The 24115-nt window shown below is 43.2% G+C and overlaps 1 protein-coding gene and 1 long non-coding RNA gene across 6 annotated transcripts in view; one reads left to right on the forward strand and one right to left on the reverse strand.

The window, feature by feature from the left end:
* The window catches only part of GRB10 (growth factor receptor bound protein 10), a 149711-nt gene that overhangs the window by 110327 nt on the left and 15269 nt on the right, over window positions 1-24115 (forward strand). For all 5 annotated transcript variants that reach the window (XR_008820535.1, XM_056330146.1, XM_056330143.1 and 2 more), the window contains exons 6-8: window positions 13281-13437; window positions 19252-19367; window positions 22142-22216. Coding sequence is in view for 4 of the 5 variants with exons in the window: in XM_056330146.1 (XP_056186121.1) it covers window positions 13281-13437; window positions 19252-19367; window positions 22142-22216 (348 nt within the window). In the remaining variant the exon portion in view is untranslated. The remainder of the gene's footprint in view (window positions 1-13280; window positions 13438-19251; window positions 19368-22141; window positions 22217-24115) is intronic.
* Window positions 8145-12269, reverse strand: LOC130145416 (uncharacterized). The gene is made up of 2 exons (XR_008820536.1): window positions 11525-12269; window positions 8145-11123 (listed from the first exon to the last, which is right to left on the reverse strand). It is a non-coding gene; the product is annotated as an uncharacterized LOC130145416 (long non-coding RNA).

A 24115-nucleotide genomic window follows, 5' to 3' on the forward strand; every position in this document is an offset into this window, starting at 1 on the left:
TTAGGGTTCCTAAACTGTGATCAAATTTCACTAGGTTGTTTTTTTTGTTGGGTTTTTTTTTTTATGCTTTTAGTTAATATTGTGGTATTTATGTAACTCTGCACTATTTGTATAAGAGATTACAGGCTAGAGAAGTGGGCTGCCAGAAACCTCACAAAGTTCAGCAAGGGCAAGTGCAAAGTCCCCACTTAGGGAGGAACAACCGCAGGCACCAGTACATGCTGGCGCCCACCCAGCTGGAAAGCAGCTTGGCACGAAAAGACCTGGGGGTCCTGGTGGACACCAAGTCAGACATGAACCAGCAGTATGTCCTTGCCACAAAGAAGGCTAATGATACCCTGGGCTACCTCAGGCAAAACTTGCCAGCAGGTTGAGGGCGGTGATCCTTCCCTTTTATTCATCACTGGTGGGGCCATGCTGGAGTGCTGGGTCCAGTTCTGGGCTCCCCAGAACAGGGGAGACACAGGCATACTGGAGAGCATTCAGGAAAGGGCCACAGAGATGATTAAAGAACTGGAGCATCTCTCCTATGAGGAAAAGCTGAGAGGGCTGGAACTGTTTAGCCTAGAGAAGAGAAAGCTTGGGGGCATCTTATGAATATATATAAGCACCTGAAGGGAGGGAGGGTGCAAAGAGGACAGAGCCAGGCTCTTTTCAGTGGTGCCCAGTGGCAGGACCAGAGGCAACAGGCACACATTGAAATACAAGAGGTTCCCTCTGAACATCAGGCAACACTTCTAACTATGAGGGTGACTGAGCACTAGCACAGGTTGCCCAGAGAGGTGAAATTTCCGTCCTTGGAGATATTCCAAAGGTGTCTGGATGTTGTCCTGGGCAACAACAGGCTTTAGGTAACCCTGCTTGAGCAACAGGGGTGGACCAGATGACCTCCAGGGGTCCCTTCCATCCTCAACCCCTCTGTGATCCTGTGATTGTTCTTAAACTTTATAATGGAAAAAAAAAAGGTTAAAGGCATGATGATTCTGAAATACATCATCTCTGCGTTATGCCTTTAATACTAAGTTTGGAATTGTGAGGACAAAGCTCACTGTTCATTCATTTATAACTACTGAGTTTCTAAGAAGAGTAATCTTTTTACTTGCCTAGTATGTGCCAGCATTATCAAAATAATCAACTTGAACTCATCTTTTAAGGATTCTGTTTAGATTTACTTAAGGGGGCGATTTCTGTGTTGAATGTTTTCATCTTATTTGTCCATCAACAGTACTGAAATTAAGCAATGGCAACCAAAGTATGCCTAAATATCTGTTCACTTCATACATCAGCAAAAATAGAGAGGAGCCAGTCATCTGATTTATAAATGCTGAGAACCTGGACCAGAGCACTTAGAAGATGATCTGTTCTCATGGGAAATCCACAGCCTTGGAGGCACTAAAAAAGAAATCGCTCAAACACTTATTTAACTAATCATAAGAGATAGTACGGCTTTAGAATAAAAGATTACCAGTTGGCAGAAAAGATGATGGAAAACATTTAAGAGCTGTGAAAAGAGGTTTGTATGATTCGGTGAAGCTTTGCACTGAAATCTGTTTAGTAAGTGGCAGAGGAATACTAATAATGATGTATTCATGAAGGATAAAGCCTGGTTTAGAAGTATGATGTGAATCACACTGGGCAAGGAGGGTGTAGTGGTACCAAGATAAGAGGAGCTGCTTTGGAGCAGGTGGCTGTGTTGGTCCACAGTACAAAGCAGCGCTCGTATTTCCATGGTATGACCAGTGATGGGGCATGCAGAGAGCTGACATCTTAGTCTTCAGGGATGGGCTAAGGAGAGGAGTTGCAAGAGAGGGAGGATGGAGCCATGTGTGGTACTTCAAATTAGGCTGCTGAAAACAGTGTGGAGAATGTGAGAAGAGGGGCTGTTAGTGTTCAGAGACAGCTACATGGCCACAGGTCCTTTAAGGCAGTTTGTGTGCGGGTATGCTGAATGTCTTACTCATTGTAGCTTTAGCAAAGTAACCTTCTTTTTAAAAGTTGGAACGAAGGCTGCCAGACTTCCAGCCAAATAATACCATCTATAATGAGCTAACTACTTTGCTTTTGAGCTACTGCTGCTCCAAGAATTAGCGCTTAGAAACGTCAGCACACCTAGACTATAGGGGAGAGCTTCTAGAGGACGTTGTTGTGAGTCAGATTGTATAGAGAACCATTTAGTTGCCTTTTTTTCTCAGCTTTTGGTAAAAATCCTTTCAATTCCTAATAGGCTATGTTCAGATACTAAGCTCTCTGTTTCTCTAATGTCATGTATTGCTTGTTCGGCATCTTTTTAATTAGTGACATTTTATTTAGTCCAAATTAAATATGCCAGATGTAGCTGATTTAGTGGCTAACAATGATGAGTGAGGGAAGGGAGGGAGAGCTAACATTATGTAGCCGTCTGTTCTCAGGGAAGTTGTTGGTTGGGTTTTTTTATTTATTTTTTTTATTTCTAGTTCCACAAGAGAAGTTGGAGTGGTAACCATGGAAGCAGGGAATTTGTCCCTGTAAGCTAAGCAAAGGGTTGGGTTGTGTGGGTTTTTTGTGTTTGTTTTTCTGTTTGTGGTGCCCCTACTAGGAGGAAGGGGGTTGTAAAATGGTCTTGAGCAAGCCCTGGAGAGGGAACTTGGAAACAGATAAGTTAGAGGCACTTGCCATGGAGTTAAAACTCACGAGTTGGTCCTGCTGTATGTGCACAGATGGATGGGTGCAGCAGTGAAGCAGAGCAGTGAGAGATGTGAAAAAATTCTTGGTAACTTGCATCTCTAGGCCAGGTGGTTTGGGTGGGGTGATTAGACACTGTATGCTAATAAATCTCTTGTATGGTTGTGCTTGGGGTTTTGCCAATATTTTTCACACTTTTTTTTCACTGAAAATGAATAATTCTTAGCAAGTTGGAAGAGAGGGAGACTTGCATGGGGCTAGCTGCATCCAGGAGAGAATATCTAACTTAGTCATGGTGACATAACCCCAGATTTTGCATCAGCCCTCAAAACTTTTGATAGATCATTGTTGAATTTGGGCAAAACCATTGTTTTCCTCTGATACATAAATTTACTGAAAATTAAACAGCAAGGTAGTTTTATGGAGCTGTTTCCCATTAAAGCAATTGCTGAAAATTAGAATTATACGCACCTTGGGGAGAGGATAACATGAGCCCTCTTCTCCCATTGACATAACTTTTCCTGGGCTAAGATCTGCAGGGGATTAATTCTGGCCACACAGTCAATGCTTACACAGTTGTGCAGAACTACTCTCCCAATGTGAGCATCTCTGTTAAAAGCATTTATTGTGTGCGTGTGACAAACTGACCCATAAAACATCCTGAACCTTGCAGGCAGCAACAATTAGCCGATACTCGCTGCTTGGAATCGCCAGCTTCCAGAACGGTAGCTTGGGAGACAGGAAGTGAAGTGGTATTGTTGAATACTGTACAGCGAGGAGGCAGCTGACGGCCAGGCATTAGGGATGCTTTGCCATGCTGCTGTAGTTAAGCCTGTCACCCGCTCGTTATAAAGCACCCTTCTTTTATTGTCAGGGCAGTAGGAACTCAGCCCTGTTGGGAAAACCAGTTGTGGGTTGCGACTGATGCTGTTGGAGTACAGGAAATTTCTATTTCCCAGGTGTGCTTGAGCTCTGGGGATTTTCATCACCTGGAGGGCATTAGGCTGAAATACACATTTCATAGTGTATTTGTATTTCAGGTTTCAGTCATGTAAATGGTCATAATTCCTTGAGTGCCTGGAGGTTATAGCCAGTCTTTATTAGGAGTCTTCCTGCATGTTTTGCCATTTTTTCCATTAGCTTCCATTACCTTTTTCACTGCCCCAAGTTGCTCTTATCTTCATATTTTCACACTTGTCTTGGTTGTAGCCCCATATTGTGTCTCCATGTGATACGCTATACTTTATTCTTGTCTAATCAAGTTACGCATATTAAGTTCATATAATTTTTCTTAAAAAGTTCCATTTTGATATCTAGCTTCCCCCTCTGTCCAGAAGCTTTGGTCTACCTACCTGGTTGGGATGTCAGTGTTGGTTCATTGGGGTGTGGAAGGGAATAAAGGAACTTTTGTAGTAACAGATAATTGATTTTTTTTTAAATTTAGTACGTGTCTGTGTGTGTCATGAGAACTCTTTTTATCCTGCTGTTGCCAATTCTGGCAAGACTTGTCAGACCTAGGAACTGGGGCTGCAGCTAAGAATTTGTTTTCATTATTTTTTCAGATCTATTTCAGCCTTCAGGGCTGCAGAGAAAACCTTGGGAACTCTGCATTTGCAAGCACCAGGGAACAAACTTACAAGTCCTTAAATCCTAGGCTTTTTCACTGCTTGTTATTACTTTTTTTAGGAGGAGGGAGGAAGAAATATGAGTGGGAAGAGGGTCTATCTTTGTCTTCCTCTGTGTTGCATTCTAAGCTTGTAATTTCTGTCCAGCTCTGCATCTTCTGCTTCCTTAGATTCTTTTGCTACCAGACTAGGTAAATTGGATTGCAGTTGTTCAAGACAAATTTCATAATTACCGGTTCTTAAAATACTGTGTTTGCTTTGTCATGTCTGGACATTCCAAATATAGCTTGTTTGGCATTGTCCCTGATTGTTGGGCTGTTGTTTCATTTCTGTGATTATATCAACCACAGTCAAAATCCTGAGCTCCCATCATATCAGATAAGAGACTGCCCTAAAATTTTTCTCATGCGTTAAAAATGCACACATTTTCAAATACTAATCCTCAGTTTCCAAAGACATCTTCAAAAGTCATCTCTAATCCCTTTGCTAATAATACGTGGCTGGACTGATGCATGCAAATGGATGGCTGGAGCCAATTCTAGCTATATATACAACCCTTAGTGTTTCCATTTTCTGCTCTGTAACCTCTCTGCTCCTTTCTCCTCAGAAAAGGGAAGGGGAATTTTGTGGACTACCCTCGTAGAAGTTGTACTTGGGCAATGTAAATGGAAGTGAGAAGCCAATTGTATGTTGCCGGACCCTAAGCTGAAATGGCTTTCTGATTCATAGGGTGGCCTGGGCACTCAGATGACAAGTGCCTCAGCTGCAGTTGTCAGTGTCCTGCTGGGAAAGGAGGACCCATCCAAATCTTTGGGAGCTGCACCATTTTTCTAAATCCTATGGGAAGCTGCTCTCTGGAGCCTTGCTGCGCTGTCTGCCAGGCTTCAAATTAATGTGGTTCTTGTGGTTGAAAGCCTGTGCAGCAAGGAAGATGTGGTAATAATTCCTTTTCTACAGAGTAATTTATAATGGCAAAACAATTTTAAATACTCAGTAACTAGCTTGGTTACTTAAGAATTTTAATCACGAAATTATTATGGTTTTTCTTTGTATTACCCTTGCTAGGGTTGTTAGTGACTTAAATTGTGTTTGAAAGAACTTTTCTACTAAACCTTTCTCTTGTAGCAGATTCAGAAAATAAATAACACATTCTGTAAGCACAGCTGAGGAAGATTGCAAACTATCTAGGGATTAAATTGCACAATAAAATATATGAAAGATAAAGGTTAATGCCAGCAACATCACTTAATGTCTTTTATTACATAATCAAAGCAGTGTAACAGTGCCTGTTACTATCTTTTTTTTCCATACATAAAGGATCTTGAAACTAGAAAGGATTTTTGCATGAAAAGCAATTGCTGTTGGGAGGAGCTGTGTGGGGGGAAGGGGGCTCATTTACAGACATAATCAAAACTAATGGGAAATGCTGGGTGGGGGAGGATGCAGGTGAAGAGGAAAATATAAGCTGTCAGTGCTGTGACCACAGGAAGAGGCTGGACCCCCAGACTGGGGACTGGGTGGGCTGGATGTTACTGGGCTGCCTTCCCAGTGATGTGGACTGGCACTTCGTCAAAGCCTATCCAAACTGCTTCTCAAGCTTTCTTCCTCTCTTCCAGCATCCTGCAAATAGCCAGAAGCTTCAGCAAAATTCGTAAAGGCCTATTGTTATTCTTCAAAGGATTGAAAATTGGTCTTTCTCCTTTCTTTTACCTGAAAATGAGGGGCAAATGAGGAATTGAGTGGGAAGACATGAAAATGTTCAACGGGTCAAATGATTTATCTGACCACATGAGCATTAAACCGAAGTGGGAAAGAGCTGTCATAAAATCTGTGTGTTGTCTGTTTGTAAGTATGTATCAGTTAAAACTGCATTCTGCTATTTATTTATAAAATATGGAAATTACAGGGTAGCAACTTAAGTTTCCAAACTTTCAGCCTTTAAATGTGAGCACATGTTGGAATAAATCTTTTGTTCATGCAGGCAGAGGTTATATCTTGAAAACGTGCTCTGTACAGTCTTTTCTTAAAAGTACATTGCACAGTTCACACCTTTGTATGTAACAGCTGAGATTTCCTGTACAGAGGGCATTAGTACTTGAGAAGATAGAAACAGATAATGAGTATAGACGCCTATACTCATTGTCTCCATAACAAATAGCTTTTTTCACACCTAGTTTTGTATGAGAGGAGGAAAAGCTTTGGCTTGTTTTTACAATATTTGGGGTTTTAACTTTAATAGTACCCCAGATGTGCTTGTTGTATATGTTCCTTTAAATGTGCTTTGTGTATCAGCAACATCACACTTTTTGCTTATTTTTTTTAATCTCAAATGTTGACAATTGCAGTATGTAATTATGCTGGGTATGGCTGGGGTAGAGTTAATTTTCTTCACAGTACCTAGTAAGGGGCTGTGTTTTGGATTTGTGCTGGAAACAGTGTTGATAATTCATGGACGTTTTCATTACTTCTGAGCAGCTCACACAGAACCAAGGCCCTTTCTGCTCCCCACCCACCCACCAGCGAGCAGGCTGGGGGGGCATGAGAAGCTGGGAGGGGACACAGCCGGGACAGCTGACCCCGCCTGACCAAAGGGATATTCCGTACCATATGGTGTCACGCTCAGCAAATAAAAACTGGTGGGAGAAGAAGGAAGAGAGGGTTTTCAGAGTTTTGGCATTTGGCTTCCCGAGTAACCGTTATGAGTGCTGGAGCCCTGCTGTCCTGGGGATGGCTGAGCACCTGCCTGCCCATGGGAAGTGGTGAATGAATTCCTTGCTTTGCTTTGCTTGCATGCATGGCGTTTGCTTCACTTATTAACAACCCACAGGTTTTGTCATTTCCACTCTTTGACTCTGTCCCCTGTCCCACCGGGGCAGGGGTGAGCAAGCGGCTGTGTGGGGTTTAGCTGCCAGCTGGGGTTAAACCACAGCAGTATTTATGCCAATAGTGCAGAGACATGTTTGCTTGATTAGTCACCTCGGCCTAAATTCAGCCACTAGAGCTTACAGCATCCAGCTGAAGTCCAGCCTCAAGAACCTAGATTCCCTCTGCAGCTTGCAAAGAGACACAAATGCCTTTGTCATGTGCTTTAGATCTTAAGTTACCCCATCTCTCTCCCTTAGCTTCAGAAGGAATTTAACTCTAAAATTACCTGGGGTGAACGTGGGCCTGGGCATTTGTACGTGACAGGTTTGGAAGTGCTGACCCTCCAAATAGAGACGCTGACTTGAACCCGGCACTAAACCCAGTCCTGCCCTGCCCTTCTCTGCCCACACCACTGGGACTCCCAAAGCCCATCTTGCTGGTATGACCTCACAGAGTTCGTGACCTCCTTATTGGTGTTTGATGACCACTGAACATATGATAATACTGATTCCCCTTCAAGTTGAGTTACTTCTTTGCCTCTTGGAAATGGGTTTAAAATTTAGCAGCCCAGCAAAGAGGGACAGAATCAGGGTTTTGTAACGTGGCCAGCTGAAGTTCCCCCTGCCTCTTCTTTTTGAAGATTGCTGTTCTGAATATGAAAGTCAAAGGCTGATCTTGATCTTCTAGCAGTTGTTCTCCTTTGTTGTTCATAGGCTTTTAAATGTGTACCTAAATATAGTATATGCCAGAGGAGAGAGTTCATGTTGCTATGAGAACCTTAACCTCAGCGTTTACTAAGGTTTTGTGTTTATATGTAGGGGGGGGAAACAATGATCAAATAACTCAGAGTTGTTTTTCTTTTGTAAAGAAATGCTATCTGATGCCTTGTATATAAGTGGTCCTATCTGCAATGTATTGCTGTTACTGCTGTTGTTTTTTCTGAAGAGCTTTTTTCTTGTATGAGGTGAGCAACAGAGGAGGCAAAAAGAGCCATAGGGTTAACCTACATATTTATTTTATTGCAGCACTTGAAATTCCCATGTCTTACAAAGCTGTGTTAATGGAGCTGGGCAAGTAATTGGGAACTGGCTGGTGTTCCAGTGTGTAGATGTGGTTGACCAGGTTGCTTGCCTGTCAGGTGTGCAGAGAGCATGCTTAGAGGCTTTTCTTTATCAAACGTTTGCTAGTTTAGGAAGCAAAACCTTTTTTGTTACCTCTTCACCTAGGCAAATGGCAGTTCAAGGGTAACCTGCATGCAGAGCTTGAGTCTTCAGCAGCTTTGAGTTGGACTGATCCTAACTGAAAGCTTCCCCATTCCTCTAGTGACTCTGACTCTGCTCTTGTGAGCCCATGAGCTTTGTGTATAGAAAGCTTTTGGAAGAACGATCTCGTCAAAACAGGGTTTCAGAAAACAGCAAGTACCTGCCTGCTACGTAGGCGCTGTTTGCAATAAATTGCTCCTGCTTGCACAAGGTACATGTGTTTCAGTTGAGTTTTCTTTCTGTGTACCTCACTGATGGTACAGTTCTCATGTCTTGAACAATCTTGAGTGAAATCAGGGGATGAAAGTCAAAACTTGCTGGACTGATTTTCAGTTTGTGCAGCTCTTGGTAATGACTCTTCAGTGTATTTTAATGGCTTTCTGTGATGTCTCTGATCTTCATCTCCTATAAAGGGCAACTCTTGAAGAACTAGTGTACTGGAACTTTTTATGTATTAGATTTCAGTCAGAGGGCCTTCTGATAACTAGTACTCTCTCCTTCTACTTAGTTTGAAGTCATAATCCAGGAAAACAAAGGTTGGTTTGCAGTGATACAAATTACACTGTGATTAATTTCAGGCTGTAGAGTACAAATCTGGATCCATTTGATGCTGAAGATTTTCAGCATAACATCATTTAAAAGCATGAATTTGAATGGTAATTTTGTATAGTCATAGAGGAGTTTTTGCAGAAAAAGGAAAAAAATAGCACAAATAGAAAAGTGGAGAAGTAATGTGAACATGACACAACTAGGGTTCTTTTTGTCCTCATTCCTAATAATGTTTGCCTTACTTGATGCACACAAAATACTGCAGTGAAGTTGAGGAACTGAGGCTGGAAGATGAAACAGCCATGAGGGTACTCAAGATACGCGACCCATTATATGAAACCACTGAACTGATGAATATTAATGTGCTTTTAAATTTTTAATTTTTAAGTCTTTCTGCCTTTCAAAAAAGAAAAAAAAAAACTAAGAGGAAAAAAAACACCAAAAAGAAAGCTTGGGGGAAGAATCCTTCCCAGAACAATGGTGCAGTCTGTTATCTGCTCCTTTGCACTGTAAAGCACTGAATGTTCAGCCAATATAGTGCTCTGGTTGGCTTAGCATTCTTAACCTTAATTTTGAATAGAAGGTGCCTTGTGCTGCTGACGTAATTAGGGCCTTTTGTAAATCACTGTTGCAGGCAGTCTGCTGTTGCATTTCACTGCATTTCTCCAGCGATGCAGGGCAAAAGTGTCTAACTTTCTGAACCTCTCTTCAGGCTAAGTCTTTTTATTATTGGAGTATTTTATTCAGAATGAACTCTGCTTCATTTTCCTTTGTAGATAATAAGCCCCAAATTAATTTTGCAAATGAAGCAGTGTTTTTGGTGGGAGAAGTTTGAATAGGGAGCCTTTAATATCGTGAAGTAGGAGATGATGATTTGGGGAAAAAAAAAAATGAAATGTGAAAGGATTGGATTTGACCAATTGGCTTTAAGTTTAGTTCCCTCTGTGATACAGTATTATCTGCCTCTTTTGTCCCAGGAGCTGTCAGAAAGTTTGAGCTGAATCTTTGTCATCGAGCTGGTTTCGTATTTGCGGTTGTACATCGTGCTCTACAGTGTTGTGTGGGGGCATAAAATCCCCTTACCTTTCATGTAAGCCTCTGGGGACCATCGCACTCCTGCCTCCGCAGAGGCACGGGTTTTCATCTCACTTCTGCCTCTCCTACCCTCTCTGGCATGGTTCAGCTCAGGCCATGACATCCCCTCCTGATGCAGTCTTTTATATCCATGATGTCAGTGGCGACACGAGGCCTTGCGCTGTCCTTGATATCAAACACAGCACTATTAATAGTCAGTGAAGTTAACTTGTTTCTGCCTTCACGCTGCCCACCCACTGCACTCCAGGCCCCGGGCTGTCAAAAGCATCGATAAAACCATCCCGGCAGATGAGCGTATGTGCCTAAGGTGGCTCCTGTGCTGTGGGAGTAGCGGGGTTCTGCCCACAGGGCCTGGCCAGGGGAGCAGGGAACGCGGTGTGCCATCTTCCCGCAGAGCGGCACGCAGAGCCGCAGCCGTCCTGTGTTCTGCACCTGCCTTGAGGTGCCGTTGTAGTTTGGGGTGGCTGGCATCGGCTCATACTCTGGGCAAGGAGCGGGGGGTGGGACACATACCTGCGGTCCCTTCGCTATATAGCGAGGGAGCGTCGCATGCATGAGTGTAGAAGAAGCTGCAGCGTTCTTCCAGTGGCCATGCTCCATCAATTCTTTATGTGCCTAGGGGCAGGGAAAAGCATGGTGATTGTCTTACAGCTCTGTCCTACCTGCAAGGGCTTGAGAGGCACCCGCAGCAGAACGGCTTTCCCCCTCTTCTGCGACTTGGCAGAGGCAAGGGTCAGGCGCAGCCTGTGCTACATCGCTGCCTTGTTCCCAGAAAAACCGCAGGGAAGGAAAAGGTTTCATGTGCCGCAGGTGTTGTAGAAGTGCGGGTTGCGCTGGCGTGGCTGGCGCAGGCTGCCCTGCGGGGGCTGGGGCAGGGCGCAGGGCTGCGCCGCCCGGTGCTCCTGCGTGAGCGGGTGATGTCACCGGGATGGTTCCCGAGGCAGGAAGCCCATCCCAGAGAGTTTAGCTTCAATACAGAAAGCGGAGTTCGGTGCACCAAGAGCGCGCCGAAAGTAGGAAGGAATTCTTTCACCACCCCTCTTTGGCTGTGTCGCTCCTTCCTAATCTTTTGCGATAAAAAGTAGAAGGAAAAAAAAATTGTGAGCGGGTGTTACCCCCTCCCCGTTCATTCCCCACTAAACGCGAAACAAACAAACCAGCAGCTTTGTGTCGTGCCGAGCGCTGCCCCGCCGGTGTGCCTGCACGGCCGGAGCGGGAGCGCGGGAGCTGCGCTGCCCTGTTGCGGGCGGGTGCGATCGCTGCGGGCGGGTGCGCGGGGCGCTGCCGCCGTCCCGCGGGCGCTGGCGGGGGGTGCGCTGCCACGGGTGGTGGTGACGGGGCGCGGACTTGCCCGCAGGACAAAAAGCGGAGGCACCCCCACCCCCCGGTGTGTGCGAGCACGCCTGCGGCTCGGCGAAGCGCTGGCAGGAGCGGGAGCGCGGCTGCAGCGCTGTGCGGCACGCATACCTTCCCCGGGGCTACAGCAACCGGGATTCCCCCTGCTCTCCCCCGGAGCCGACTTCTGAAAGAGCTGGCTCATCCCCGCTGTCAGATGGAGCCGTTTCCTGAACGCGCGGCTTTGAGTCACTTGGGCTAGATGAGGCTTTAACTCCTCCCTCGCCGGGCTTCGGTTAGTACGTAGCCGGGGGAGCGGGGGGAGGGAGGCGGCGGCCGGCGGGCTCCGGCCGTGCGGTGCCGCCGCCCCCTCGCCCCGGCCCGCCGCGCCCGGCCGCGGAGCAGCGCGTCCCGCGCCCGTCGGGCCCGAGCGGAGCCGGCGGCGGGGCGGGAGCGGCGGCGGAGAAGTTCAAGTGCTTAAGTTGCAGCGGATGACATCAGCGCGGGCGGGCCGGGCCGCGGGCGGGCTCGGCGCCGGGCACCACGCGTGCCTCCGCCGCCCGGGCTGCGGCTCCCCCCGCCCGCCAACTTCGGCGCTGCCGGAGGGGTCTCAGACGCCCGTGGGTGGTCATAAAAACAAATTTCCTTTGTAATTTCTTTTTTTTTTGGGGGGGGTGGGGGGGGCGGGAATAATTTGGAAGTCTGATAGTGTGTGGGAAATGATTACATCAGTCGGAGGGAGGGCTAGGATTGGTCTACACCGTGTGGTTTGATTCACTACCGCAAAGATTGCGTGTAACCCTTTGAGTGGAGCTCTGGCAGAGTTGTTTCCCTCCCCAGAAACAGTCCCCATAGCAGGGGCTACGTGACAGGTACGGTACCGCCACCCGCGGACACCGCCGGCACCCCGGGCGCCCAGCCGCAGGCTACAAAGGGTCGGTGGAGGCAGAGAACAAACTCTCTCAAGAGGCAATCTCTATTTAAAATGCCATCTTGTTCTTCCGACTGCTGCCTTTTACGTGCCGTTGAGGTAAGATTTTTCCGTATCAAATTACCCCCCAGTTTTTTTGTTAGATTTGCCTGCTCTTGCTGGGATGCGGAGCATTTTAAACACGGAGTTGATGTAAATCTTGGACCCGCACGTTCACCCAGAGAAATAATTTTGCAGCAAGTGTCTCTCGCTTGAGCAGAACAATGCAAAGAGGAAAGCATCTGTATAATTCAGGAGGTGGGGAGAAGGTTCCTGACTTGTTCTCTCATCTCCATTAATATTTAGGATGTGCAGCGTATGCATGTTCGGTTTTGAACTACTTTCGAGCTCGGATCAAAAGAGAAGTCGGGGCAGGGAGAGAAATGCGTGGACTGTGCTAGCTAATTGATCCGCCGGTGAAGTGCAAGTGGGACTTCCCTGAGTGAAACAATCAAAAGTTAGTGGGGAACAAGAGAGCCATTTTTAATCTTCAGGGTCTTGGCCTGCTCCTCTGTAAATGTTCGGAGGCCTCCGATGGGATCGTAGAGAAAATTCTGTGCGTTTGACTGGATGTAATTTCTCTCGCCCACTGTTGCTGAAGTACTCTCTCGATACTGTTTCATGTTTGCTTACCTTACACAGCTTTATACAGAACCTGCTGTCTCACTTTTTCTGTGTATGTGGTCATATTAACCCTGCAGAATCTTTGTTCAGTGCAGGGAGGTGTTGGGGAGGGGGGAGGGGAAATAGGGCAAGAAGGCATCAAGAGAAAGTGTTATTAAGTGAATCATCCATGTCATTTGTCCTGGCTGCCAAGGTGCTTGGAACCCTCACACCAAGAGGATGCTTTTCACGGTAGCTGTGTGGTTTGCCCGTGTTCGGAGCTGTTGATCTGTAAGTGTACCCTTTATGTTGCAGGATGTAAAAGTCTTTAGTGAAGATGGAACAAGCAAAGTGGTCGAGATTCTAGCAGACATGACAGCCAGGGACCTCTGTCAGCTGCTCGTTTACAAAAGTCATTGTGTGGATGATAACAGCTGGACTCTAGTGGAGCATCACCCTCACCTAGGATTAGGTAGGGAATGGTCAAAGGGGTGGCATGGTTACCTGGGAACATAAAATATGTGTGATTCCTGTTAATGTGCTTCCAGCCGGAACGTTTTCTTTCCACTGCTTTTATTTGTACAATCAGCTGAAGTCACATACATGCTTTTTTTGTATTACAATTTGATGTGTTAAGCGTTTAAGCCATTTTAAGTCCTTCTCTTACTTCCCATCCTTTGGGGTTTTATTATAAAAAAGAAAAATAATTGTCTAATCTTCACGCTAGCGCTCTGTTGCTACCTTGCTGTGTCTGAAGCTATTGCAAATAAACAGCTTAGGCAAATTAAGCTTGATCCTTAGAGTACCAGTCCTGTGAAACAGCTCAGCTCATCACCAGCTGGGAGACCTGGGTGGACAGACTCAGCTTTGCATACCTACAGTAATGCTTATGAAAGCTAGACATGCTGAGGTGGGGGAGGGGGTTGGGTAAACTTGACTTCAGGCAGGGAAAAAATGGTGGCAGCACCTGCAAATCCAGGGGCAATTTCTGGACCAGCAGTGGCATCTGCTCTCCAGGCAGCAGCTCCTCCACCTGATTGAAATTAAGGTGTCATGGTTACAGTTTCAAGAAGGCACAAGAGAAAGAACTGTGGGGAATTAAATAACACTGTGAATTGGTTTAATTACAGTACCTGAAAGGATCTCATGTTATTCAGTCTTGCTTTTCCTGTTATTTTGTGGCACTGATTAGTTGCTGATTATGTGCAGCTTGCAACTGCATATTGCTCAGATAACACTAACTATAATTGTACGTAGCATACAATAGCGCTTTAGAAAGTGTAGCATTTGGAGTATTAGTCGATACACTTCACAAGGAATTTTTTTCTAGAAAATAGAGGAAGACAAATCATAAGCTGTGATCACCAGCACTGGAATTGTGAATGCTATCTGTAGCTAACAGAGGTTTTCTATGTCTAAAAATGTAATTCAGAACCCTTACAAATAAAAAAAGGAAAAGAATTGCTGGAGAGGTGACACCCTAAACCAATACTGTTTAACGCAGATAAATTCACTGCTCTACAGAACAGCACTCAAGAAAAAAAACCCACCAACCATATGATATCCTGCTTATTTAATTGTTTTATTGGGTGTCTCTCCTAACATAGAAATGTCTGAAAAAATGAACATGAAACACTCATTTGTCTGTGTCTGTGATACACTTGCAGTTCTGAGCACTTAGGCCGAGGTGAAGAATTAAGGTATAAATTACAGAATCTTTATCTCTGTAGCTTAATATGCCACATGTGCGCTTCTAGAAACCTTTACAAATTTTCAGTTTTATCAATGCTCATTAAACTACCAGGCTCTCTTTTTTTCTATATTCTCTTTCCCATCATTGCTGATTACCAAGGTATTGTGTAAACAGAAGCCTTCTCCTTTGTAACCAACATCCTTCTCCTGCCAGATTCATTCAATGATGCCACAATTCAGTGTTTGTGACATCACAATAGCTTCCATGGTGACTAATTGTGCTGTCAAACTCTGGTGTGTGACATCTCTGAATGAATCGGGCAGGAGGCTGATTAGGAAATCAAAAGCTTCTGTTTACACACAAATAACTTGGTAATTAACAATGATGGGAAAAGAGCAAGATACTTACCGGGCTGCATTTATATACGTGGGGACCTGCTTGCCTTGGACCTCTGTTTCACAGTGAAGCACAAAGTGGGGCCCTGGCTGTCCCAGAGAAACTGGGTGTGCGGGTTGGGGCTTCAGCAGCCACCGAACTTCGTTCCACAGGGACTGCTCCAGGGCTGTCCTCCTTAGGCCATGAAGCAGATTTGTGTGAAAAGTAGTGCAGCCTTTGAGGGTGTAAAGTGAACAAAGGAGAAAGCATCAGAATAGATGTAACGATACAGAATTCACATCCTTGCAGGGATGAAGACAGAAAAGGGAGTAGAAGTGTTCTTTTAACGGGAGACAGCAGCATCCAGTTTCTTGTATTTGGAGACCAAAGTATACACTGTGACATAATACAGTTTAAATGCCAACTTTCATCTGTCCACCCAGCTTTGGTTGCAAGTTGAATTTTTTGTTATACGGCTGCTTCTTTCTAGCTTCTCACTAGTTTAAATGTTTCCCTGTATTTCAGAGACTGTCAGTTCAAGGTATTAATCTGTCTTCACCTTAGATGAAGTTATTATCAGGTGTCTGATGTTCCATATTTCTCCCCCTAGAAATAAGATTGCTAGTATAAGTATGAAACAACAGTGAAGAGATACTTAGCAGTGTGGAAAGAAATACAGTTTAAGAGCAGTGAGAATTGTGTTTCCAGAAGACGTTATTTCTTACTCAAGACATCCTTGCTGACTTGATGCCATAGGTGTTAATCTTGAAGCCCACCAAAAGAGGCGAGTTCGTTCATTAAGTTCACTATCTTTTTTTTCCCCCACTAGTCTTGCCTAATACCGCTTTCCAAAAGAGCTCAGTTTGCAGAACCAGTTCATCTTTATACTATTGGGCAGACTGAGGACAAGAGCAAAGTTTTGAAGCCAGCTGCATATTGTCACTGTGGTGATCTTTTAGGTCCCAGTTTTTAAGAAACCTTCACCTCACTGTACTGCTTACTTTGCACGCATAGCCAATTGTATTCCAAATAACACGTGTGCTTCCAAATAACTTCAGACAGCTTTTGGATGGCACAGAGTATTTGTGTTCACTGGAGGCAGTGGTGTGGCAATTTACCATCAGACTTGCTTAGATTTGACATGTGGAAATGGTTCCTGCTGCATTGCACCGCTAGTGTATAAAACACTTTATGGTCAAGACTTAAGCAGTCTGTAAAACTCAAATTGGTCCCATTATTTCATTTGCATCTAGCAATACAGCTAACCTGTTCATCAAATGTGGCATTCTCCCTATGTGCTACTCCATGCTTAACTATCATCAATTTAGGACTGGGACTGAGGTATCTCTATTGGGCATTAACAGAAATAATGATGAAGACAGACGGTCATGACAGTATGTGTCTGGACACTGAAAGAATCTCGACCTACAAACCTCATTTTTCCAGCTCCAGAATTGACTGTACATCTTACTTAATATAGTTGAAGTAGGAAAGAAAAGTAGTAGGGCTCTGAAATATATGTAGGGTTAGAAAGAAGAACTGCTGCATAGTTTTGTACGTAGATTTTCTTGCTTACATGTGCATTGAATTTTATTTGTCTTAATCTGATCGAATTAAAAGTGAAGCAGTTAAACACAGCACTTGCTAAATTACAAAAACAGGGAAGGCTGTGTCACACTTTGGTCCACATGTCATTTGTAGTAATTCTCTAATTGGGAATTTTGGGCCATGCCTGTGAGTTGCTCGTGGTAGAATCTAGTTCCTTTTCCCATCTGGTATAATTTCTGCAGTTCTGTAGAAGTTCAGATAATAATACAGGGCAATTTGGGGGTGGAGGGGGCAGGGGGAAGAAATGAAAAGAAAGTCTGTTCTTCTAGGAAGTGTGTAGAGGAGACTGAGTTGAGCCTATCAGATAAACTAAAAGGAGGCATTTCTAGTCACTTCAGCAGCGATGCCACTTGAAGACAGACAGACCTATTGAACTTAATAGACAGACAACTGTGCTTCTAGTATTGTAGTGGGAAGCTCAAAGCAGGGCTGAGGTTGAATTGCTGGTGTGTCAAGTGGCAGTTCATCCCATTTCTACAAACCAAGTGCAGATTACCAAGGACCTCCCAAGTGTACAACTTCTGTGAAGTAGTAGCAAACTGACCAGGTCTAGCTTCCTTTTTACATGCAGGTGCTATGAAATGCCGTATCTTTTCTTCAGGATGGCTTTCACCATCAAAATGAAAATGTAAACATTAAATCAACACGAGTATCCCCACAGAATCTCAAAAAGGTCTCGAATTAGCAAAGAAATGCATCTAGGTCTGTTGCCTAAAACATCTTACGAAACAGTTACCGGGTGTATTTACACAAACTAACAGTCAGAATGCAAACCAAATTGACAAATGTTCATCTATACTGTGTTCCCGCAGGACAGAGTGAACAGGACATGGCTTGTCCCTGCCCTTAAGTGAGCAATCTTCAGTGTGTTAGGACACTGAGGACCACAACTTTGTGCAGAGACATAAGGAGGCAGTAACGAGGTCTTTCAGGGTTCGTACTGTGATGAAGATTCATTCCAACATAATTAAATGTTTTCTGAAGGAAGCATAATTTAAAAAAAAAAAACAACCAGAAAGGCCCTTCACCCTCATAGGCCCATCATCTTCATCACAGTGTGGAGGAGATTTGACTTAACTGGTTGCCTAAAACCAGGACAGCAGCAATAGATCAGTGATGATACCTGAAACTTCACCTGTGAAACCCCTAGATAAAACAGAGGTGTAGGTGATGAATGCTCAGGTGGTGCAAAATGTCCTTAATTAACTGCTACCAACAGCAGTGTGGCTGCATACCTTAGTTGAAGAACTACCCTTTAAAAGTGTTGTTACGACTAGTGTACTAAGACTAAGAAAGCGGCTCTTTCTTTGAGAGCAGCCCAGTATGGAACATCTTCAGCGTTAACCCCTTGAAACAAAACCTGTGGCAAGGCAGGACATTGCAAGCACACGGTAAATGTTGAAGTCATCAGTGAGCTGGTGATGGCTGACGATCTAAATGCAGGTGAAGAAGACAGTAGGACCATTCAGAGATAGGTTATGTTTTCAATCAAAGAATTTACATTAATCTGCTAAGAATAATCCAACTGACATTCAGGTGCTTGCTGCTTTTTGAGATGCCAGTGACTGCTTGCTTTCTGTCCTGAAAACACCCCAAGAGAACTTGGGCAGCAGTCTGACATTTCTAACCGTGGGAGTGTAAGGATGCAGGAACACAGAGTGGGGTAGGGACTCTCCAAACTTCTTTGACCAGGAAGTCACACGCATTTTGGATAGAGCTTTGCGGAAGTTATTTTTTGTTTGACCTCATTTTTATATTTGCTGTTATATAAGGGATGAAAGTACTGACTACTAATATTTTTGAAAAATACCTAAATATTCTCTCAGAAACTTGTGAAGATTTGCCAAGATAATGAGTTCATTAAGTAGTGCCGCACTTAACCCAGTTGCCTTCTTTAGAGTTACTTAATGCTTTCGGTGAATTGGATTTGTTAAAGCTATCTGTGTGTGCTTTGATGTGCCATTCTTTTGACCAGAGAAGTGGTGGTTATGGGGAGTTACCTTGTAACCAAATCTAGAGCAGAAAATTACCCTGTTATGTGTACAAAACATTCGTCTCTGTCAGTATTCCTGTAAAGTAGATCCTGTGACCTCTTTCATAATAAACCCCATTGTCTAGCATCTACAATAAAGGCCTGAAGTTCACCTTGAAATGAACTGGGTTTATAGAGTGTGATCAAATAGGACACTGTATTTCTGTGATAGTTCAAGACCTAACGGTGGCCTTTCTACAGCTTTTTTCCCCTTAAAACTTTCTACCTTGCCAGTTCCACAGCATACAGCTAGCACCAAAAGGAGAGGTTTGTGTGTATGATTTAAGCTGCTGCACACCAAAATATCTTGTTCCCTTTCTCAGAAGTCTGTGCTAATGAAGCCCTGATGTAAGAAATCTGTGAAGAGCACTGTCATGTAATGTTAAACTTTGTAATACTTAACACCCTAGTACATTTAAATGCCTCATGGCAGTATGGTTTGAAAACTGCAGTATGTTTTGCTAACTTCTTAAAATGTAGTGGAATTACGCTGGGTTGTTTTACTGCTGTTCTTTGGAAGTTGGTCTTGCTGTTTCTGCTGGTTGGCTGTGTGTTAACGTCATCTTCTTTTTCCACAGAGAGGTGCTTGGAAGATCATGAGCTCATAGTTCAAGTCGAGTCCACAATGGGAAGTGAAAGTAAATTTTTGTTCAGGAAGAATTACGCAAAATACGAATTTTTCAAAAATCCCATGGTGAGTCTTATTATTATTTAGTTGCTTACATGACAGAGAGGGGGATGGATTGCGATAACATTGCTGGGTGCTGTTATCTCTTTAAACATTATTTAAAAAAGCAACTGACTAGGAGAGTTCTTTCCAGTGAAATTTTAATCAATGTTTAAATTCCTTGTACTTTCCTCCCAGCCTAAAAACCTCAAGTGTTTTCAAGTTACCAAATACACTTGCTTCAAAATGGTGATTGTTAGAGAGTGACCATGACAGGGAAATGTTTGTTTGTGTAAGAAAAACAATCAGAAGTGTAATTTACTCATTATCTTCAAAGTCACTTGATTTGAAGCAAATTGATCACATAGCGTGCAGTATCCAAACATTTTAACTTCTGACAATAATAATTAAAAAACCCAAACCTCTGGTGTTGCACTTACTACATACAAAGTATTTCCAGTTTATCATTATGTGTGTTAAACAGTGCCTCACCTATGGCTGTGTTTTACTTGTGTGCTCTGCCTTCTTTACTGATCATAGTAACTTACCCTCTCTAATGTCCTCATGTATATCTACGCTTGAAAAGCATTGTATGTCATAGCTATACTTATTCCTGGATTTGTATGATCTTTTGATCTGTTTGCAGTGTAACTGCTTATTTGGGGATGTTTTTTTCACATTTTATCTAAGCAAGTAGGAACAGGCTGTTTACATGAACCAGTGTCAGTTTCTGTGACCCATCTAGACAGCTGAAGAAGGATAATCCAGAGGTGGTTTAGGTGAGAACAGATTTTGGGTCAGTCAGGCATTTGTGGTGCCAGAAGAAAAAAGATTAATGAGGTCACATGAAAACTGATCGCTGAAGTTACTGTGGATGATAAATTCATTTCTTTCCTCATAGAAGCTAATGCACAGTTGCTGCATCCTCGCATGTGTGCTTGCACGTACATTTGTCATCTGCTAGTGCTTGTTTCAGAGGCTGTGCCTCGACTTACTGTATGAAACATTTCTGTACCCAGAGTGTTTGTAATCTTGATCTTCCCATCTGATAGCCTATGAACATCTGAGTGTTGTACAGAAATTTTGGTATCATAGGAGCTAGTACATTGGTTTCATGTAGCATACTTTAATTAATAACAGAGCATGGGAGTAAAACCAAGAATGCTTGGCATTCAGTCCCAGGCTCCTGCAATCAGAGAATAAATCATTCTTTTGGTGTAAGAATACGAAGGCTCCCTATCCGTTGCATTAGCTGTTGCCATATGGCACTGTTTCTATTCAAGAGAGGCTGGTAAATGTTAGCTTTCAGAATTCGTTGTGCAGCGTACCTGGTAGAAGAGTGATTCCTCTTCAGCCCTTGTCTTTATGCCCTAAAACCTGAAATTTACATTGCCTGAAGAGTGACAAGTGTTCTAAACTGGAAATGTTTTGGTTGTGATTCATCTTGTTATAATCAGTCATTGTTTTATTTCAGACATTTCTGCATGTCTTCATGCTTCAAATAATGTTTAAAAACTTCAAAAGTGACTTAATGTAATCTCTGCGTGTAGTAAATTCAATGTACTGAATTATGCAGGCATTTTAAAACACGGCAAATGAAAAGGGGAACTGGAGGAATAAATCTGAAGTCAAGTCATCAAGTGTCAGTGAGAAAACTGTCTGACCTTTGCCATGCAAAGATTCGGTATGAATGAGATATTGTACTGGATGCCTGGCATCGAAAAGCTCTGTAGAAGCACCTGTTTGTGTGTGAAACAATATTTACTTCTGTGTTTGTGGGGTGGTGGAAAGGAGGTAGATGTCTGCTTTGAGATTATTAAAATCTAGCAGTGAAGCAGGGCATGCAACACAGAGCCTAGTTATTGCACATGTCCTTGTTCAGTTTTTAGTGTTTCATTTCATGGAATGTATGCTGACCTATCCATATAAGAATAAACACTGGGCTCTGTTATGTTCGCCTGAAAAACAAATATATAGGGCTAGATTTTGCAAAAGGCTTTTCTCTTGAGAGACTGAATCGTTTCAAGCCCTGAGCATAACCTGGCTGTTGAACAACAAAATGAAAGCATCAACAGTCACACATGAGCTCTTTCTCATAATTCGGGTCTGCAAATGGTACTTTGTTTGGAGCCTTCTGAGGGACTGAGCAGGTTTTAGGGTCACACAGATACAGCACTGAAGAACTGTATTGTGGATTGAAAGAGTGCTGTCAAAGATAAAGGTGTACATACTGGAGATCCTGCAGCATCCTTGCTGAGTTTTCTTTTAATGTATTTGCATCTGGCTTACTCCTGTAAGGGTAGAGAAAACTTGTTATTCCTCCTGTTCTGCATCTTCCATGTGGCAAGTGGAGTTACAGGGAGTTTGTTCACTGAACAGCCTTTCTGGATGGAGAGGGAAGCCCAGAAATTTCGTGGCAGAAATATGCAGTAAGCAAGGACTCACTGTGCACCCAACCTGCAGGACCATTCATCCTGTCCTTTCCTAGAAAGTAGAGGCTGTTAAGAGGTCCCTGAAAGCTCTCAGTAGAAGAGGAAGCAATGGGAAAATGCACTTATGAAATATTGTGTATCAGATACTTTAAAAATCCACATTCTGTCTGCATGGGCGTCTGATGAGCAGAAGGAAGGCAACAACTGCACTTGAAAGCCCTAGCATTACTTTCTGTGTCATGGGGTACCCAAACTAATTAAAGAGTGATAGTTTAAAAAAATTAATTACTGGAAGAAAATTTCACTTGCCCAATGTAAGAGTGCTTAAATATAATGTGACTTGCAATTGTCTTCTCTTTTTGTGTTTAGAATTTCTTTCCAGAGCAAATGGTTGCCTGGTGCCAGCAAACAAATGGCAGTATCCCACAGTCACAACTTTTGCAGGTACTGTACATTATCTGTATGGACAAAAAGGGTTTTTGAGCTGGAGGGGAGAGGTTGAGAGGAAGGAAGGGAGAATTCAAAGGTCTGGAAATAGCTGGTTGGAGAAAGACCAGTATAGTGAATTAGCATATGGGACTAATGTTGAAAATACCTGGCAAAGATCTTACCCAGTGGCACTGAGGTGTAAGTTATAAGCACAATGTATTCATAGCTATGTTCATACATATTTGTTCCATTAATACTCATCTCACTCTGTGGGTACCTGGTTGGCCACCTAATGTTCCTAAAATGGTCTCAGCAGATACATTTCTAGAAAAACAAATATACCTTATAAAAAGCAAAACAGAAGCACTCCTTTATACTCCACGTCATAGCATAGAAGAAAGTGTAAAAATGCATGTGTACATTAGAAAATGGGTTTGAGATGGTGAGAGGTTTTGCGTTTGCTTTTTACATCCCGTGTTTGTGCCTGGCAAGAATTAACAGTAAGGATAAACTTCTCCAAGGTTCAGCCAACTAGCTGCTCTTTTATATAGAAAAATAATTCCCTAAGAAGTAAGCGCAAGTAGTTACAGAAAATTATATGTAGTATTTGCAAAGTAATCCCATTTAAAGCTCTCCAAGTTAAATTACAGGGGTGTGTACCTTACGCATATGTGTTGGTAGAGCTATGTAATCTGCGTGGCAGTGGCACGTACATCGAGTTTATACTGAAGTTTTGATGTTGCTGTACAGTTTCTTGCTTGCTCATGAAGGAACTGTGGTGGTAGCACAGTTTGTTGGCCTCCAAGGGTGGTGCTGAAGAGTGGGCTACCTCTCTGATCAGTAATTCATTCGCTTAAACCTCTCAATTTAAGAACTCCCATGTGAGCCCTGTAGTCTTTTTCACTTTAGTTGTTTTCTCAAATGGGGGACAGTCAACTCACAAGGCCAAATTAAAACGGTTTATTAAAAGAGTGCTGTATTAAGAAGTAAGACCATGATGCCTGGAAGACAGTACCACGAATAACAGGCCAGTTATAAAGCAGAAGGCACAAATGTATCAAGAAAGTCTACATAAAAATAGCTGATTTTAGCTTGATTTCTGTCATTTTGCATGTTTGCAAACATGCACTGACTCTCCTTTTAAATAAAACAAGTTTGCACTGACTTTTGAACCAGTGCACTCATTTTGTCTTGTGACAGTTTCAAAATCCATTAAATACTGGCTCCAGGTTCACTGAGAAGAATTTAAAATGTTAACATCCACTCTCAGCTGGGAAATGAAACCAACAATTTCTGGAATTAAAAATGAAAGTCAGCATGCAATGAGGCTGCAATCAGGAACCAAACCTCTCACGAACAGGCATTGCCACAGACTGGTAGGAACAGAGGTGTTCACACCTTGGACCCTTTTTCCTGCCATGTAAGTGGAGAATTGAGTTTGCTTGTTAATACAACCAGCAGGACTCCCTAAAAGAGAAGGATGTTCTTGAAGATGGAAGAGTTTCGAACCTAGGGTAACTCAAGCAGTAGGGGAAGGAAAACCTTACAAGCTTGTGAGATACAAGAGTTTGCTTCTGGGAAGGCTCAGTTAGGTACGATCCTGGAGAAGCACTAAGTCACAGGGGTTAATGGCATGAGAGAGTGGAGGAAAGAGGATGGGTACATTCTCCTTGGTTTGTTGTTTAACCATAAAAAACAATCTTCCTTAAGGCATTTATATTAAATACCCCTTTCCTTTTAAAAAACATACAACCGTTTTTCATCATTTCAATGACGGTTGCTGTTTTTTGAAGGTAAGCTTCCTGCGGTCTAGTAGTCATTATGTGTGTTGCATCTGCGGCAACCACAAACATGAGCAAGTGCGCTGTTTTTAATTACACACGAAATAGGAAATAATACTAAGTTTTATCATCT

Source organism: Falco biarmicus, chromosome 3 (genome assembly GCF_023638135.1).
Source record: "Falco biarmicus isolate bFalBia1 chromosome 3, bFalBia1.pri, whole genome shotgun sequence".
Taxonomy (NCBI): Eukaryota; Metazoa; Chordata; class Aves; order Falconiformes; family Falconidae; genus Falco; species Falco biarmicus.